At 52.5% G+C, this 15242-nt stretch overlaps 1 protein-coding gene across 2 annotated transcripts; it reads left to right on the plus strand.

Moving 5' to 3' along the window:
- The first annotated feature begins 234 nt into the window (after nucleotides 1-234).
- Nucleotides 235-13388, plus strand: FN3KRP (fructosamine 3 kinase related protein). 2 transcript variants are annotated; one of them, XM_033181720.1, is made up of 7 exons: nucleotides 235-470; nucleotides 4628-4779; nucleotides 5851-5942; nucleotides 7713-7795; nucleotides 11744-11866; nucleotides 12112-12446; nucleotides 12850-13388. In XM_033181720.1, the coding sequence occupies exons 1-7, from the start codon at nucleotides 330-332 to the stop codon at nucleotides 12860-12862; spliced, it is 939 nt and encodes a 312-aa protein (XP_033037611.1). In that variant the 5' UTR covers nucleotides 235-329; the 3' UTR covers nucleotides 12863-13388. The 2 variants fall into 2 exon arrangements, with proteins under 2 accessions (XP_033037611.1, XP_033037612.1); XM_033181721.1 differs by having other exon boundaries at nucleotides 286-470; nucleotides 12112-13288.
- Nucleotides 13389-15242: the final 1854 nt, after the last annotated feature.

A 15242-nucleotide genomic window follows, 5' to 3' on the forward strand; every position in this document is an offset into this window, starting at 1 on the left:
CCAGGCCCCGCCCCCTGACGTCATCTCACCCCCACCCAATCCCCCGCGCCTACCTGCCTCCCGGCCCCTCCCCTTCCCGCCCCTCAATCCCAGCGCTCAACTCTGCGGCCACGCCACGCCCCTTCCCGCCACCCAATCCCTGTGCTCGTCTCTGCGGCCAGGCCCCGCCCCTGCTCGCTTTTCACCCAATCCTAGCGCTCATTTCTGCGGCCGGGCCCCGCCCCCACCCGCCCCCGCCCAATCCCCGCGCGGACTCACGTCTGCCTGCTCGGCCGCCGTCTCCCGCGTCTCTGCCAGGCCCGGGGCGGGTCCGCGGCCGCGGCGGGAACATGGAGGAGCTGCTGAAGCGCGAGCTGGGCTGCGGCTCCGTCAAGGCCACGGGCCACTCGGGGGGCGGGTGCATCAGCCAGGGCCGGAGCTACGACACGGACCGAGGACGAGTGTTCGTGAAAGTGAACCCCAAGGCAGAGGTCAGGCCGCGGGTCGGGGGACCGGTCTCCGTCCGGAGAGGGTCGCGGGCCTCGGCGCGGGGCGCGGCCTGGGCTTTTCCCCCCGAGGCCGGGGCTGGCTCTCGCAGGACTGCCGCCGCCGCCCCTTTGGGGAGAACCCTTTGCGCGGGGCGAGAGGTGAACGGTGAACGGGGACGGCGGAAGCGTCCGGACGAGTTTGCACCTGCGGGGAACTGTCCGGAGCAGGAACAGCGGCCGCCCCACGCCTCCTGTTCTCCGTGAACTTTCGGGGGCGCTGCGGGCAATGGGGCGGGTCTGGCTGCTGCAGTCTTGCTCCCGGGGTTCGTGCCCTGCGGTGCTGGTTAAGTGGGGTCGTTCTAGCCGGTGAAGCTGGTTAAGTCCTCAGCTTAAGTGGCTCTGGAGGTGCCCGTCCCCGTGAGCCTCGGTCAGTGCATTGTGAAACGGGGCGAAGGTGCTGCCCCCAGGCCAGCTGCTGCACCTCACCACGCCCTGGCATGCTCTGGCCTTCTGTTAGAATCATTCTCTGGCCGGGCGCCGTGGCTCACGCCTGAAATCCCAGCACTTTGGGAGACCGAGGTGGGTGGATCACGAGGTCAGGAGTTCAAGACCAGCCTGGTCAACATGGTAAAACCCCGTCTGTACTAAAAATACAAAAATTAGCCGGGCGTGGTGGTGGGCACCTGTAATCCCAGCTACTCGGGAGGCTGAGGCAGGAGAATCGCTTGAACCCAGGAGGCAGATGTTACAGTGAGCCGAGATTGCAACACTGCACTCCAGCCTGGGCAACAGAGCGAGACTCCGTCTCAAAAAAAAAAAAAAAACCAGAATCATTCTCCTGGTTATTTAAATTTAATTCCCAGGATTGAATCCCACCTTCCATGATGTGAGATCATCTTATTCTGGAACACGGATGTTCTCTCAAGACTCCCATTCAAACCTTTGTTCTGGAGAGATCAGCTACGGGTCATCCTGTACGTGGCTTTTTTTTTTGAGACGGAGTCTTGCCTTGTCGCCCAGGCTGGAGTGCAATGGTGCAGTCTCTCAACCTCCATCTCCCTAGTTCAAGTGATTTTCCTGCCTCAGCCTCCCAAGTATCTGTATCTGGGACTACAGGTGTGCACCTAGCTAATTTTTGTATTTTTAGTAGAGATGGGGTTTCACCATGTTGACCAGGCTGGTCTTGAACTCTTGACCTCAGGTGATCCACCCGCCTGGGCCTCCCAAAGTGCTGGGATCACAGGCGTGAGCCACTGCGCCCAGCCCAGGCCTGGCTAATTTTTAAATTTTTTGTAGACACAGAGTCTCACTGTGTTGCCCAGGCTGATCCCAAATTCTTGACCTCAAGCAACCCGTCTGCCTCAGTCTCCCAAAGTGCTGGGATTACAGGTGTGGAGCCACCTCACCCAACCCACAGTCCATTCTAAACACTTTATAAATATTATTATTACTCCTTAAGAGAGATAAGGTTACTGAGAAAGAAGATAAGCACTATGTAAGCAGAATTTTCAAAGCATTGTCTTTATAAAATAAAGGGAAAACTGAATCCTAGCTATGCTTTTACTAGAGTACTAGTTGAGGAGAAAATAAGGGGTAATACTAAAATGCAGAGAGAGGGGAAGGAGGGTCTGTGAACCAGTTAGAGGCCAAGGGTCTCCCACAGAAATATCCATGTGGATGTAGCCCTAAGTTTCTAACTAAAGCCAAGAACACTGATGCTCTAGAGTAGACCCAAGGTACAATTAAGCATCAGCTGGGGTGTAGTAGTACAAAAGATTAACTTAAGGGAGGAGGATGGGAGAAAACCAGTTACACAAGGATGCGAGGGACAGATAAGAATAATCAAGAGGAGCTCAGGCATAGTGGCTCACAGTGGCCTGTAATTCCAGCACTTTGGGAGGCTGAGGTGGGCAGATCACCTGAGGTCAGGAGTTCAAGACCAGCCTGGCCAACATGGTGAAACCCTATCTCTACTAAAAATACGAAAATTAGCTGGGTGTGATGGCGCACGCCTGTAATCCCAGCTACTTATGAGGCTGAGGTATGAGAATTGCTTTAACCCGGGAGGTAGAGATTGCAGTGAGCTGAGACTGTGCCATTGCATTCCAGCCTGGGTGACAGAGTGAGACTCTGTCTCAAAACAAAACAAAAAAGGGCCGGGCACGGTGGCTCACACCTGTAATCCCAGAACTTTGGGAGGCCGAGGAGGGCAGATCACCTGAGGTTGGGAGTTCAAGAACAGTCTGGCCAACATGGTGAAACCCCGTCTCTACTAAGAATACAAATTTAGGCCGGGCACAGTAGCTCACACCTGTAATCCCAGCACTTTGGGAGGCCGAGATGGGTGGATCACCTGAGGTCGAGAGTTCGAGACCAGCCTGACCAATGTGGAGAAACCCCATGTCTACTAAAAATACAAAATTAGCTGGGTGTGTTGGCGCACCCCTGTAATCCCAGCTACTTGGGAAGGCGAAGGCAGGAGAATTGTTTGAACCTGGGAGGCGGAGGTTGCAGTGAGCCGAGATTGTGCCATTGTACTCCAGCCTGGACAACAAGAGTGAAACTCCGTCTCAAAAAACAAACAAAAAAACAAAACCACCACAACAAAAATACAAAAGTTAGCCCGGCATGGTGGCGCACACCTATAATCCCAGCTACTCCGGAGGCTGAGCCGGGAGAATCACTTGAATGCGGGAGGTGGAGGTTGCAGTGAGCCGAGATTGCGCCATTGCACTCCAGCCTGCTGCATGACAGAACGAGACTCCGTCTCAAAAAAAAAGAGTGTCCCAAACAGCAGTGACATGGCAGCCGTGGTGGGGCACTGAGGCTGAGGAGGTGGGGACTCTGAAGAACTGAAAGAAGGCTGAGACAGCTGGAAGTCAGGAGCATGAGAAGAGTGTGTGTGTCTGTGTGTACATTGTGTGTATGTGTGTTGTGTGTGTGTGTTGTGTGTGTGTGTAAGAGTGGAGCCCCAGGTGAGGCTAGAGGAGAGTGGTCAGGGCAGTGGTGTGTGTCGCAGGAGAAAAGGAAAGGCCACTGGCCCTGACCTCTTCTGCAGGGATCACTGCTGTGTATGTTGTGTGTGTGTGTCTATGTGTATGTTGTGTCTGTATGTTGTGTGTGTATGGTGTGTCTATGTCATATGTGTATGTATATATGTTGTGTTTGTGTTGTGTATCTGTGTATATGTTGTGTGTGTGTTATGTGTCTGTGTGTGTAAGGGTGGAGCCCCAGGTAAGGATCAGAGATGTGTAAGGGCAGGGCAGTGGTGTGTGTAGCAGGAGGAAAGGAAAAGCTGCTGGCTCTGACCTCTTCTGCAGGGATCACTGCTGTGTATATTGTGTGTGTGTGTCTGTGTATATGTTGTGTCTGTGTGTTGTGTGTATACGGTGTGTCTATGTCATATGTGTATGTGTGTCTGTGTGTGTGTTGTGTGTCTGTGTATATGTTGTGTGTGTGTGTCTGTGTGTGTAAGGGCGGAACCCCAGGTGAGGATGGGAGAGTGGGCAGGGCAGTGGTGTGTGTAGCAGGAGGAAAGGAAAGGCCTCTGGCTCTGACCTCTTCTGCAGGGATCACTGCTGTGTGGTGAGCAGGGGGACCGAAGGGAGGAGTCGCTGTGGTCCTGGGGATTCGGATGGAAACGGCATCTCAAGATGAGGTGGTTTTCAGTGCTAGGTAGGAGGTGGCATAGAACTTGGTGGTCTATGCAGGTGAAAAGTGACCCCAGGTCACTGGCATAGGCAGTCCGGGTGCCGCCTGCAGCTGAGAGGCCGGGGGAGTCTGTGTCCTGTAGGTGGAACAGGACTGCAGTTGAGGTGTTGTCTGAGGACACTGACAGGTAACCCACATTCACAGTCCCGCTGTTACCAGATCTTAGTGCCTTCGACTTTCCTCTCCCCAGAGAACCTCCCGATTCAACCATAGCACACAAATATAGTCCAACACTAGAAAGCTGAAGTCCTCTTCTTCCAGTACAGCATCTGAACCTGTAGCCTACCCTGTTGGCAAGTGCCTTTGAAAACACTGTCCATGTATATGGAATCCTGTCAGGATAGTCTTGGTTTGAAGTTGTAATGCCAGATGAAAACCTATCTACAGAACCTTCCCGGAAGTAACCTTGCCTCCCTCCATTTCCACTGCCTCTGGTATTTTTCTGACAGGCCAGAAGAATGTTTGAAGGTGAGATGGCAAGTTTAACTGCCATCCTGAAAACAAACACAGTGAAAGTGCCCAAGCCCATCAAGGTTCTGGATGCCCCAGGCGGTGGGAGCGTGCTGGTGATGGAACATGTGGACATGAGGCATCTGAGCAGGTGCGTCTCCACACCATCCCCAGGCTGGCTTTGTTATCTGAGCAGGTGCGTCTCCACACCATCCCCAGGCTGGCTTTCTTTTCCACCGAGTGGTTTCTCTGATGACTGAAGCTTGTACTGGGGGGGCATCACTTTAAGGAGTGTGATGCATAGAGCCCGTGATTCCACATATTATGAGTTCTGCAGAATGAACGGCAGGCACTCTCTGCAACCAGGGGCAGAAACAAGGGGAATCTCCCAGAGTGAGATGCTGACCAAAGACCTTGCTGCGGGCCAGGCATGGTGGCTCCCGCCTGGAATCCCAACACTTCAGGAGGCTGAGGCGGGTCAATCACTTGAGGTCAGGAGTTTGAGACCAGCCTGGCCAACATGGTGAAACCCCATCTCTACCAAAAGTACAAAAAAGTAGCCGGGCATGGTAGCAGGCGCCTCTAATTCCAGCTATTCAGGAGGCTGAGGCAGGAGAGTCACTTGAACCCAGGAGGCAGAGGTTGCAGTGAGCTGAGATCGCACCACTGCACTCTAGCCTGGGCAATAGAGCGAGACTCAGTCTCAAAAAAGAGAGGAAAAAAAAAACCCACTGCAAACTCGGACGAGGCTGGGAAAGATCGTCAATTAATCAACACCTTTATCCCCCTCTTGCTTCACCAGAACCGACTTTCGGTCCTCAAAATGTCTAACCTACTAGCTGGACGCGGTGGCTCACGCCTGTAATCCCAGCATGTTGGGAGGCCAAGGTGGGCGGATACCTTGAGGTCAGAGTTTGAGACCAGCCTGGCCAACACAGTGAAATCCCGCCTCTACTAAAAATACAAAAAATTAGCCAGGCATGGTGGCAGGCGCCTGTTCCCAGCTACTCAGGAGGCTGAGGCAGGAGAATCGCTTGAACCTGGGAGGTGGAGCTTGCGGTGAGCCGAGATCATGCCACTGTGCTCCAGCCTGGGCGACAGAGTGAGACTCCATTTCGAAAAAAAAAAAACAGACCCTCTCTGTGTGTCCTGAGACTGAGCCGTGGGTGTGTTGCCTTTTTCTGTGTATCGTCTGTTTAGTTGCTGCCTTTTGATTTGACAGTCATGCTGCAAAGCTTGGAGCCCAGCTGGCCGATTTACACCTTGAGAACAAGAAGCGTGGAGAGACACTCCTGAAAGAGGCGGGCACAGTGGGTATGGCACTGCGCGGGCCGTGGGTGCTCCTGCCTAGACGAGGACGTTCAGCCAGTGTGGGCTCAGGTGGGGCCGTGCAGCAGCCGTGGGAGGGTCAGACGTGGGCTGATGCCAGAGCAAGGGAACATCAGCCTCGAGCCGCATCTCACAGTGCACTGAACACGGTGAATGTGATGCGTCTGTTGTGTCCTAAATGCATTTGAAAGACAAAACATTTGCTGGACGCGAGATGCGCCTAGTGTTACAGTTGCTTTTACTTCTCGTTCCCGGGAAGAGTGTAAGCAGAGGCTCTCTGGCTTTCTATAAAAAGCAGAGCTTGGACCACAGGGTCTGTTACTGTAAAACAGTCGTACTTGAGGCTCAGAATTACAGCCATCGTGTCTGACCTTTCTAGAGCGTAATGCGCTGTCAGGATTGAGGGAATTTTCTGGTATTTTAATCTGCTGACATTTGGAATCTGTGAGCAGCCCACGTGGTAAATGTGGGCAGATTAGCTGACGATCGGAACAGATCACCAAGGGTCTGCTGTAGGAGACGTGCTGTTAGACAGTCTGTTCTGTGAGGGTCCATGACGGGTCCCCCCAGGCTGCCTGTGTGGCGAGGATCCACTGAGAGGCCCCCAGGTCGCCTGTCCTGTCATTTTCAGTCTTACAGAGCATAGTCCAGTGGGATTTTTCTTGAGTTAGGGAGACTGCAGAGGAGTGAGCTTATTTCTTTTCTTTTTCTTTTTTTTTTTGAAATGGAGTTTCGCTCTTGTCCCTAGGCTGGAGTGCAGTGGCACAATCTCGGCTCACTGCAACCTCTGCCTCCTGGGTTCAAGCGATTTTCCTCCCTCAGCCTCTCGAGTAGCTGGGATTACAGGTGCCTGTCACCATGTCCAGCTAATTTTTGTGTTTTTAGTAGAGATGGGATTTCACCATGTTGGCCAGGCTGGTCTCACCTGACCTCAGGTGATCCGCCCACCTCAGCATCCCAAAGTGCTGGGATCACAGGCACAAGCCACTGCGCCCTGCATGAGATTATTTCAAAGCACAGTAGTTTATTTGACATACATGGCACCAGGTTTGCCACTGAGAGCCATCCTTTCTGATGGATTGGGGGCAGATTCTTTTTCCTCTTTATTTTTTATTTTTTTTTAATTTGTTTTTTTTGAAACGGAATTTTGCTGTTGTTCCCCAGACTGGAGTGCATTAGCGTGACCTCGGCTCACCGCAACCTCCGCCTCCTGGGTTCAAGCGATTCTCCTGCCTTAGCCTCCCTAGTGGCTGGGATTATAGGCGCCTGCCACCACGCCTGGCTAATTTTTCTATGTTCAGTAGAGACGGGGTTTCACCATGTTGGGCAGGCCAGTCTCAAACTGCTGACCTCTGGGATCCGCCCACCTCGGCCTCCCAAAGTGTCTTTTTCCTCTTTAAGAACATCCTCCTCTTTTTTCTCCTGACACAGTGTGGTCCTCCCCCACACCCCTGCGTGTCCTGTTGGGATGCGAGACAGGTCCCCTGAGAGGTGTCCGCAGGCTCCCTGTCCTGTGCGTGTCCTCTGGTGCCGCTGCTTGGGAGCAGCTAGTGTCTTTGATGCTGACGTCTGCTGGAGCAGGCTCTGTTGGGGGTGTTCAGTGAGCTGGTGGAGATCCAGGCCCTGTTTGTCTCTAGCAGGGGCATAAGCTGGTAGGAGCTCACTGAGGTCGTGTCTGAAGGTGACTCAGTTTAGAGAGTGGGCGCTGAGATCCCTTAGAACTAACTTTCTTTCTTTTTTTCTTTTGCTTGCAAGGGAGAGGAGGTGGGCAGGAGGAACGGCCCTTTGTGGACCGGTTTGGGTTTGACGTGGTGACGTGCTGTGGATACCTCCCCCAGGTGAGTGCACAGCGTTTGCCTCTGTTTCACAATCAGGTCAGCAGTTCAGACACAAGGATCGGGGGGACACCCCCTTCCTTTTTTTGTGAGCTTTAGTCAAAGTATTTGCACCATTTTTTCTTTGCTGATGTTTGAGAGGTTGACATGAGATTGACCCACCTAATAGGCCAGGTAAGCACGAAGAAATGGAGGAGGAGCAGCAAGTTAGGAGCTGGATTTCCAGGTGGGTAAAAAGGAGGGAATTTCACAAATGTTTTGTTTGAGGTTATACCAAACTCTCAAAGTTGGTGCAATGACAAGGGTTTGTGAACTTTTGGTTGTACGATTTGATGGTTGCTTCCCTCCACATTTCAGCCCGGGGAGTGCTGCCCGATGCCCAGCATGTGTGGAGTGGACAGGGCTCCCATCCTGTCCTCGGGAGGAGGATACAGATGAACCTAGAAAACTTCCGGGGTTTCCTGGTGGGCACGGGGGCAGTAGAAAGACTTTGAAATGTGGAAGGTTGTCCAGAAACCTGCTTAGGGGCGGGGAGTGGTGCTCTCTGGTCCTGCCTGCTCTGGGGGTTTTAACCAGCTCCGCCCCTTCCTCTCGTGGCTGTACTCACACTGTGTGTGTGCACGTGTGTGTGCGCATACGTGTATATGTGTATGTGTGCACGCATGTATGTGCATATGTGCACACGTGTGCATGTGTGTACGTGTATGTGTGTGCACACGCGTGTGCGCATGACTGCGTGATGCATGATGTTGGCATCCTGTGCTGCTCCAGTCTTGTGTGCCTGTCTCCCTTCCCTCCTGGGTGGTAAGCACCTGTGTCCTGGATGTCCTCTCTCAGGGTCCTTCTCAGCCGGGCTCCATGTGACTTTTCCCATCATCACTGTATAGGGAGGGGCTGTCTGGACAGATGTCAGAAGTGACCCACGGCTTCGGGGCAGGTCAGCCAGCTCTGGCCTCGGTACTCCAGTGTGAGTGGAAATTAAGAGGAAATGTTAGCCAGTTGCTTCAGCAGAAAAAAAAAATTTTTTTTTTTTTTTTTTAAATAAAAAAGCCCTGGTGGCTCTTGCCTGTAATTCCAGCACTTTGGGAGGCTGAGGTGAGAGGATTGCTTGAGCCCAGGAGTTCCAGACTAGCCTGGTCAACGTGGCGAAACCCCCTCTCTAGTAAAAATACAAAAAAATTAGCCAGGTGTGGTGGTGCGTGCCTGTAGTTCCAGCCACTTGGAAGGCTGAGGTGGGAGGATTTTGCTTAAGCCTGGAAGTTCAGGCTGCAGTGAGCCGAGATCGTGCCACTGCACTCCAGCGTGGGTAATGGAGCAAGACCTTGTCTCACAAGAATGAAGAAAGAAAGAAAATGTTCTGGGCCTGGCACGGTGGCTTATGCCTGTAATCCCAGCACTTTGGGAGGCTAAGGCGGGCAGATCACCTGAAGTCAGGAGTTTGAGACCAGCTTGACCAACATGGCAAAACCCCGTCTCTCCTAAAAATATAAAAAAATTAGCCGGGCGTGGTGGCTCACGCCTGTAATCCCAGCTACTCAGGAGGCTGAGGCAGGAGAATTGCTTGAACCTGGGAGACGGGGATTGCAGTGAGCGGAGATCACACCACTACACTCCAGCCTGGGCGACAGGAGTGAAACTTCATCTCAAAAAAGAAAAAAATAAAATAAAATAAAAAAATAAAAAGTAGTACAGTAAGATATCTTTTGTTACATATTGAACCTGTAAAGACCAAAAAGTGTGCTGCACGTGTGCCAGGCAGAGCACGAGGGAGCAGGCACCGTGGCACCCTGTGACGCGAGTGTGACTTGGGGCAATGATCTTTATGGAGAGGAACTTGGCAACACCTATCAAAAACATTTTAAATTTAGTTTTTTTTTTTTTTTGAGACGGAGTCTCGCTCTGTTGCCCGGGCTGGAGTGCAGTGGCCGGATCTCAGCTCACTGCAAGCTCCGCCTCCCGGGTTCCCGCCATTCTCCTGCCTCAGCCTCCCGAGTAGCTGGGACTACAGGCGCCCGCCACCTCGCCCGGCTAGTTTTTTTTTGTATTTTTTAGTAGAGACGGCGTTTCACCATGTTAGCCAGGATGGTCTCGATCTCCTGACCTCGTGATCCACCCGTCTCGGCCTCCCAAAGTGCTGGGATTACAGGCTTGATAAATTTAGTTTTAATTTTAATTTTAAAAGACAGAGTCTCACTCTGTTGCCCAGGCTGGAGTGCAGTGGTACGATCATAGCTCACTGCAGCCTCAAACTTTCTGGGCTTAAGCCACCCTCTGCTCCAGCCTCCCATATAGCTGGGACTACAGGCATGCACCACCACACTTGGCTAATTTTTAATTTTTTTGTAGAGACAGGGGTCTCACTATGTTGCCCAGGCTGGTCTCAAACTCCTGACCTCAAGTGATCCTCCCACCTCAGCCACGCAAAGTGCTGGGATTACAGATATTGGCCACCACTCCCGTCCCCCTTTCAAATTTTTAAAAACATTTTATTTTTATTTATTTATTTATTTATTTTATTTTATTTTATTTTTTTGAGACGGAGTCTGGCTCTGTCGCCCAGGCTGGAGTGCAGTGGCGCGATCTCAGCTCACTGCAAGCTCTGCCTCCCGGGTTCACGCTATTCTCCTGCCTCAGCCTCCGGAGTAGCTGGGACTACAGGCGCCTGCCTCGTCGCCCGGCTAGTTTTTTTTTTGTATTTTTTAGTAGAGACGGGGTTTCACCGTGTTAGCCAGGATGGTCTCGATCTCCTGACCTCGTGATCCGCCCGTCTCGGCCTCCCAAAGTGCTGGGATTACAGGCTTGAGCCACCGCGCCCGGCCCAAAAACATTTTATTAATTTATTTTTGGAAATGGAGTCTCTCCGTCACCTAGGCTAGAGTGTGGTGGTGCGATCTTGGCTCGCTGCAACCTCCAGCTTCCAGGTTCAATCAGTTCTCCTGCCTCAGCTTCCTGTGTAGCTGGGATTACAGGTGCCTGCCACCACATCCGGCTAATTTTTGTATTTTTAGTACAGACGAGGTTTCACCATGTTGGCCAGGCTGGTCTCCAACTCCTGACCTCAAGCGATCTGCCCGCCTTGGCCTCCCAAAGTGCTGGGATTACAGGCATGAGCCACCACACCTGGCCCCCTTTTCAAAATTTTAAATGGACTTCTGCTCTGACCCAGTAATTATCCTTCAGGGTTTATTCTGCAGGCATAGTGACATGTATGCAAAATGGCACAGACACAAGCGTATTTGCTGCGCCACTCTTGGTACTGTGACAAGGAAAATCCAGAGGACCGCTGGGTGAAGTTCTGCTGCATCATCTGATGAACTGTTGTCAGCTGCTACAAAACAATGTAAAGAAAGCGGGAACAGGGCCAGGTGCGGCGGCCCACGCCCTTAATCCCAGCACTTTGGGAGGCCGAGGTGGGTGGATCACCTGAGGTCAGGAGTTTGAGACCAGCCTGACCAACATGGCGAAACCCTGTCTCTACTAAAAATACAAAAAAAATTAGCTGGGCGTGGTGGCAGGCGCCTGTAATCCCAGCTACTTGGGAGGCTGAGGCAGGAGAATCGCTTGAACCCAGGAGGCGGAGGTTGCAGTGAGCCGAGATCGCGCCCCTGCACTCCAGCCTGGGTGATGAGAGCGAAACTCCATCTCAAAAAAAAGAAAGAAAGAAAGAAAATGTTCTAGAAGCCTTCATTCTTGGAAGGCTACAGAGTGGATCCTGAAGCATCTCCATGCTTCCCACTGCTCCTGGGATAGGATCTGAGGTCTCAGCATGTCCATGAGACTCCGGTTCCCCCCGGGATGTGGTTCCCCCCTCAGCCTCCGGTGACTGCCACCCCTTCCATGTGCCGCTCCTGCAGCCCTCTCCACTTTCAGATCCTTGTGGGTGGCTGAGCTCTTCCTCACTTCTGGCATTTTCCAGTGAGCTCTACTTTTGCTTTTGCTGTTACTGTGCAGGTGAATGACTGGCAGGAGGACTGGGTTGTGTTCTATGCCCGGCAGCGCATTCAGCCCCAGATGGACATGGTGGAGAAGGAGTCTGGGGACAGGGAGGCCCTCCAGCTTTGGTCTGCTCTGCAGGTGAGCGGGGCCTCACTGCACGCCCAGCGCCTGCCACACGCCTCTCTTGCCTGAGGTCGGGGAGGTGCCAGGGCAGGTGAGGCCACCTCTGAGTCTGGTTCTGGATGGGAAGCGGGTGCCTGGCGGTGTCCTATCCGCTGCTGCCTGGGCTGGGGGCGGGCACCTGGAGCGGTGCTTAGGGGAACATGGGCACCCCTTGTGCATGCTTTGATCAATTTGCTGAGGCTCCATTTTCCTCCCTGCAGTTAAAGATCCCTGACCTGTTCCGTGACCTGCAGATCATCCCAGCCTTACTCCATGGGGATCTCTGGGGCGGAAACGTAGCAGAGGATTCCTCTGGGCCGGTCATTTTTGACCCAGCTTCTTTCTACGGCCACTCGGAATATGAGCTGGCAATAGCTGGCATGTTTGGGGGCTTTAGCAGCTCCTTTTACTCCGCCTACCACGGCAAAATCCCCAAGGCCCCAGGATTCGAGAAGCGCCTTCAGTTGTATCAGCTCTTTCACTACCTGAACCACTGGAATCATTTTGGATCGGGGTACAGAGGATCCTCCCTGAACATCATGAGGAATCTGGTCAAGTGAGTGGGCCTTGCTCTGGAAGGAGGCCTCAGAGGTTTCTCCACAGTTCTCTTCAGGGCACATTCTTGTTTCTTCACATGGCCGGAGTAGCTTTAGACCAATGCAGTAGCTTATTTCCAAGCCTTGCAAAGTATATAATATCTGAAAGGTTTCGTCATCCCAGCGTTGACCACTTTGTGGGGGTTTGTAGGTAGAGGGAGCCACGCTGGAGGCAGGGTGTGAACAGAGGGATGTGTGGAGTGTGGGTGACTCTGAGCCCCACTGCCGCTGCAAGGTGGAGAAGCTAAGTGATCTTCTGTGGGGCGGGAGAGGGTATCTGGTGCGCAGGGAGGTGGCCAGTGCTCCTGGGCACTGCTGCTTGTAGGGCACCTTTCCGCCGCTCCCTCCTGCTCTCCTGTACAGGAGTGTCTCCTAGCTGTTCACGTGGATGCTTCTTGGTTGGCAAGACTTGGGCGTAGACGTGAAACCATCTTACTAAAAGCATCTTAAAATGACCAATTCCAAAATCAAGCATTTTCCCGCTTCTTCCTGCATGGTCCCCAGGCTCTGCCACAGGCTGAGCAAGTCTGGAAACTGATTCTGGGAGAGACCAAGCTGCTGGCCGTAGGTGTCCTCGGGTAAATCCAGGAGTCTTCATTGCTTCTGTTATGACCCCGTCTGTGCCGTTTTCTAAAGCTTGCTGAGTTGTCATTTCTTTGCAACATTAAAATACGTGCTGAACTAATATTTTTCCTTCCTGCAGTATTGTAGTAATGAGAAATATTTCATGAATGGCATTGATGCTAATAAATCCTTTGCACAAAAATTTGAATAAACTTTCAGTGGTTTCAATAATGTACAAGATTGTATATTTCCCTCATTTATTGTAATTCAATATTTAGTTGTTTGCTGAAAAACTTTTGTAATAATATTTTCTGACAATAAACAGGCACAACTAGTGATTTTGTTGTTGTTTTTAGAGACGGGGTCTTGTTCTGCTGCCTAGGCTGCAGTGCAGTGGCATGATCATAGCTCACTGCAGCCTCCAACTCCCAGGTTCTAGCAGTCCTCCCATCTCAGCCTCTCAAGTAGCTGGAACTACAGGCGTGCACCACCACACCCAGCTAATTTTTGTATTTTTAGTAGAGACGAGGTTTTGCCATGTTGCCCAGGCTGGTCTCGAACTCCTGAGCTCGAGCAATCCTCCCAAGTGCTGGGATTACAGGCCTAAGCCACCATGCCTGACCCAACTGCCCTGCCCTGCCCTGCCTGTCAGAGTCTCACTCTTTCCAAGCTGGAGTAGTGCGATGGTGCGATCTCACCTGGCTGCAACCTCTGCCCCTCTGCTCTCCACCTTCTGGGCTCAAGCAGTTCTCATGTCTCAGCCTCCCGAGTAGCTGCAGTAGCCACGCTGGCTAATTTTTGTATTTTTAGTAGAGACTGGGTTTCGCCATGTTGCCCAGGCTGGTCTCGAACTCCTGAGTTCAGGCAATCAACCCGCGTCAGCCTCCCAACTGTTTCTTTCTTTTTTTTTGAGATAGCGTCTCGCTCTGTCATCCAGGCTGGAGTATAGTGGTGCGATCTCAGTTCACTGCAGCCTCTGCCTCCTGGGTTCAAGGGATTCTCCTCCCTCAGCTTCCCGATGTAGCTGGGACTACAGGTGTGTGTCACCGCACCTGGCTAATCTTTGTATTTTTAGTAGAGACGGGATTTTGCCATCTTGGTCAGGCTGATCTTGAACTCCTGGCCTCAAAGAATCTGCCCACCTTGGCCTCCCAAAGTGCTGGGATTACAGGCCTGAGCCACCATCCCTGGCCCAACTATTGTTTCTTTAAAAAACTCTTTTTTTTTTTTGAGACGGAGTCTCGCTCTGTCACCCAGGCTGGAGTGCTGTGGCCGGATCTCAGCTCACTGCAAGCTTCGCCTCCCGGGTTCCCGCCATTCTCCTGCCTCAGCCTCCCGAGTAGCTGGGACTACAGGTGCCGCCACCTCGCCCGGCTAGTTTTTTGTATTTTTTAGTAGAGACGGGGTTTCACCGTGTTAGCCAGGATGGTCTCGATCTCCTGACCTCGTGATCCGCCCGTCTTGGCCTCCCAAAGTGCTGGGATTACAGGCTTGAGCCACCACGCCCGGCCTAAAAAACTCTTTTTAACCTTGTCTTTTTGTTAGGCTAAAAGAATAGCTCAGAGCTTCAAAGAGCAGGACTAGCCTAAGACCTGTCTGCGATATTTGGCAGAGGTGCAGCCTAGCTGCTATTCTTACTCACCTGTGGAAGACGTTACAGGGAGAATGCAAGTAGCTGTAGAATTGCCTTCAGGGGAAGAAGCCACTTGGTGAGCTTGGCAAACACCCGGTCTGAGGGTCACCCAGGGTGCCACGAACTGGGCTGAAGGGGATGGATTGATTACTTCTCTTGTTTGCTTGTTTCTGTTGTAAGTCAGGGCCCCTCAGCAGAACGCAGAACAGAACCGAGCTCCTTTAGAATGCTGGTTTTTCTGTGGAGTGAGGAAGGACCATGAGTCTGTTGTCAGTTTCCAACCTGACAGGTCCTAGACTACCGTTTGCCAGGACTGCAGGTTGTTTACTTTGACCCTGGGAAAAAGATAACTGTTCCCAAGAAAAGTGACGTCCCAAAGTGGCGCCATCCCCACAGCAGGTGTGCCGCTCAGCTCCCCACCGGGTGGGTCCGTCCCGACAGCACCTGTGCCCCTCAACTCCCCACTGGGTAGATCCATCCTGAGGGCACCTGTGCCGCTCAACTCCCCCCGCACTGGGTAGGTCCTACCGAGCGATGCAGTGGGTTTCCAGGAGGGTTT

Source organism: Trachypithecus francoisi, unplaced genomic scaffold (assembly GCF_009764315.1).
Source record: "Trachypithecus francoisi isolate TF-2019V2 unplaced genomic scaffold, Tfra_2.0 Lachesis_group20, whole genome shotgun sequence".
NCBI lineage: Eukaryota > Metazoa > Chordata > Mammalia > Primates > Cercopithecidae > Trachypithecus > Trachypithecus francoisi.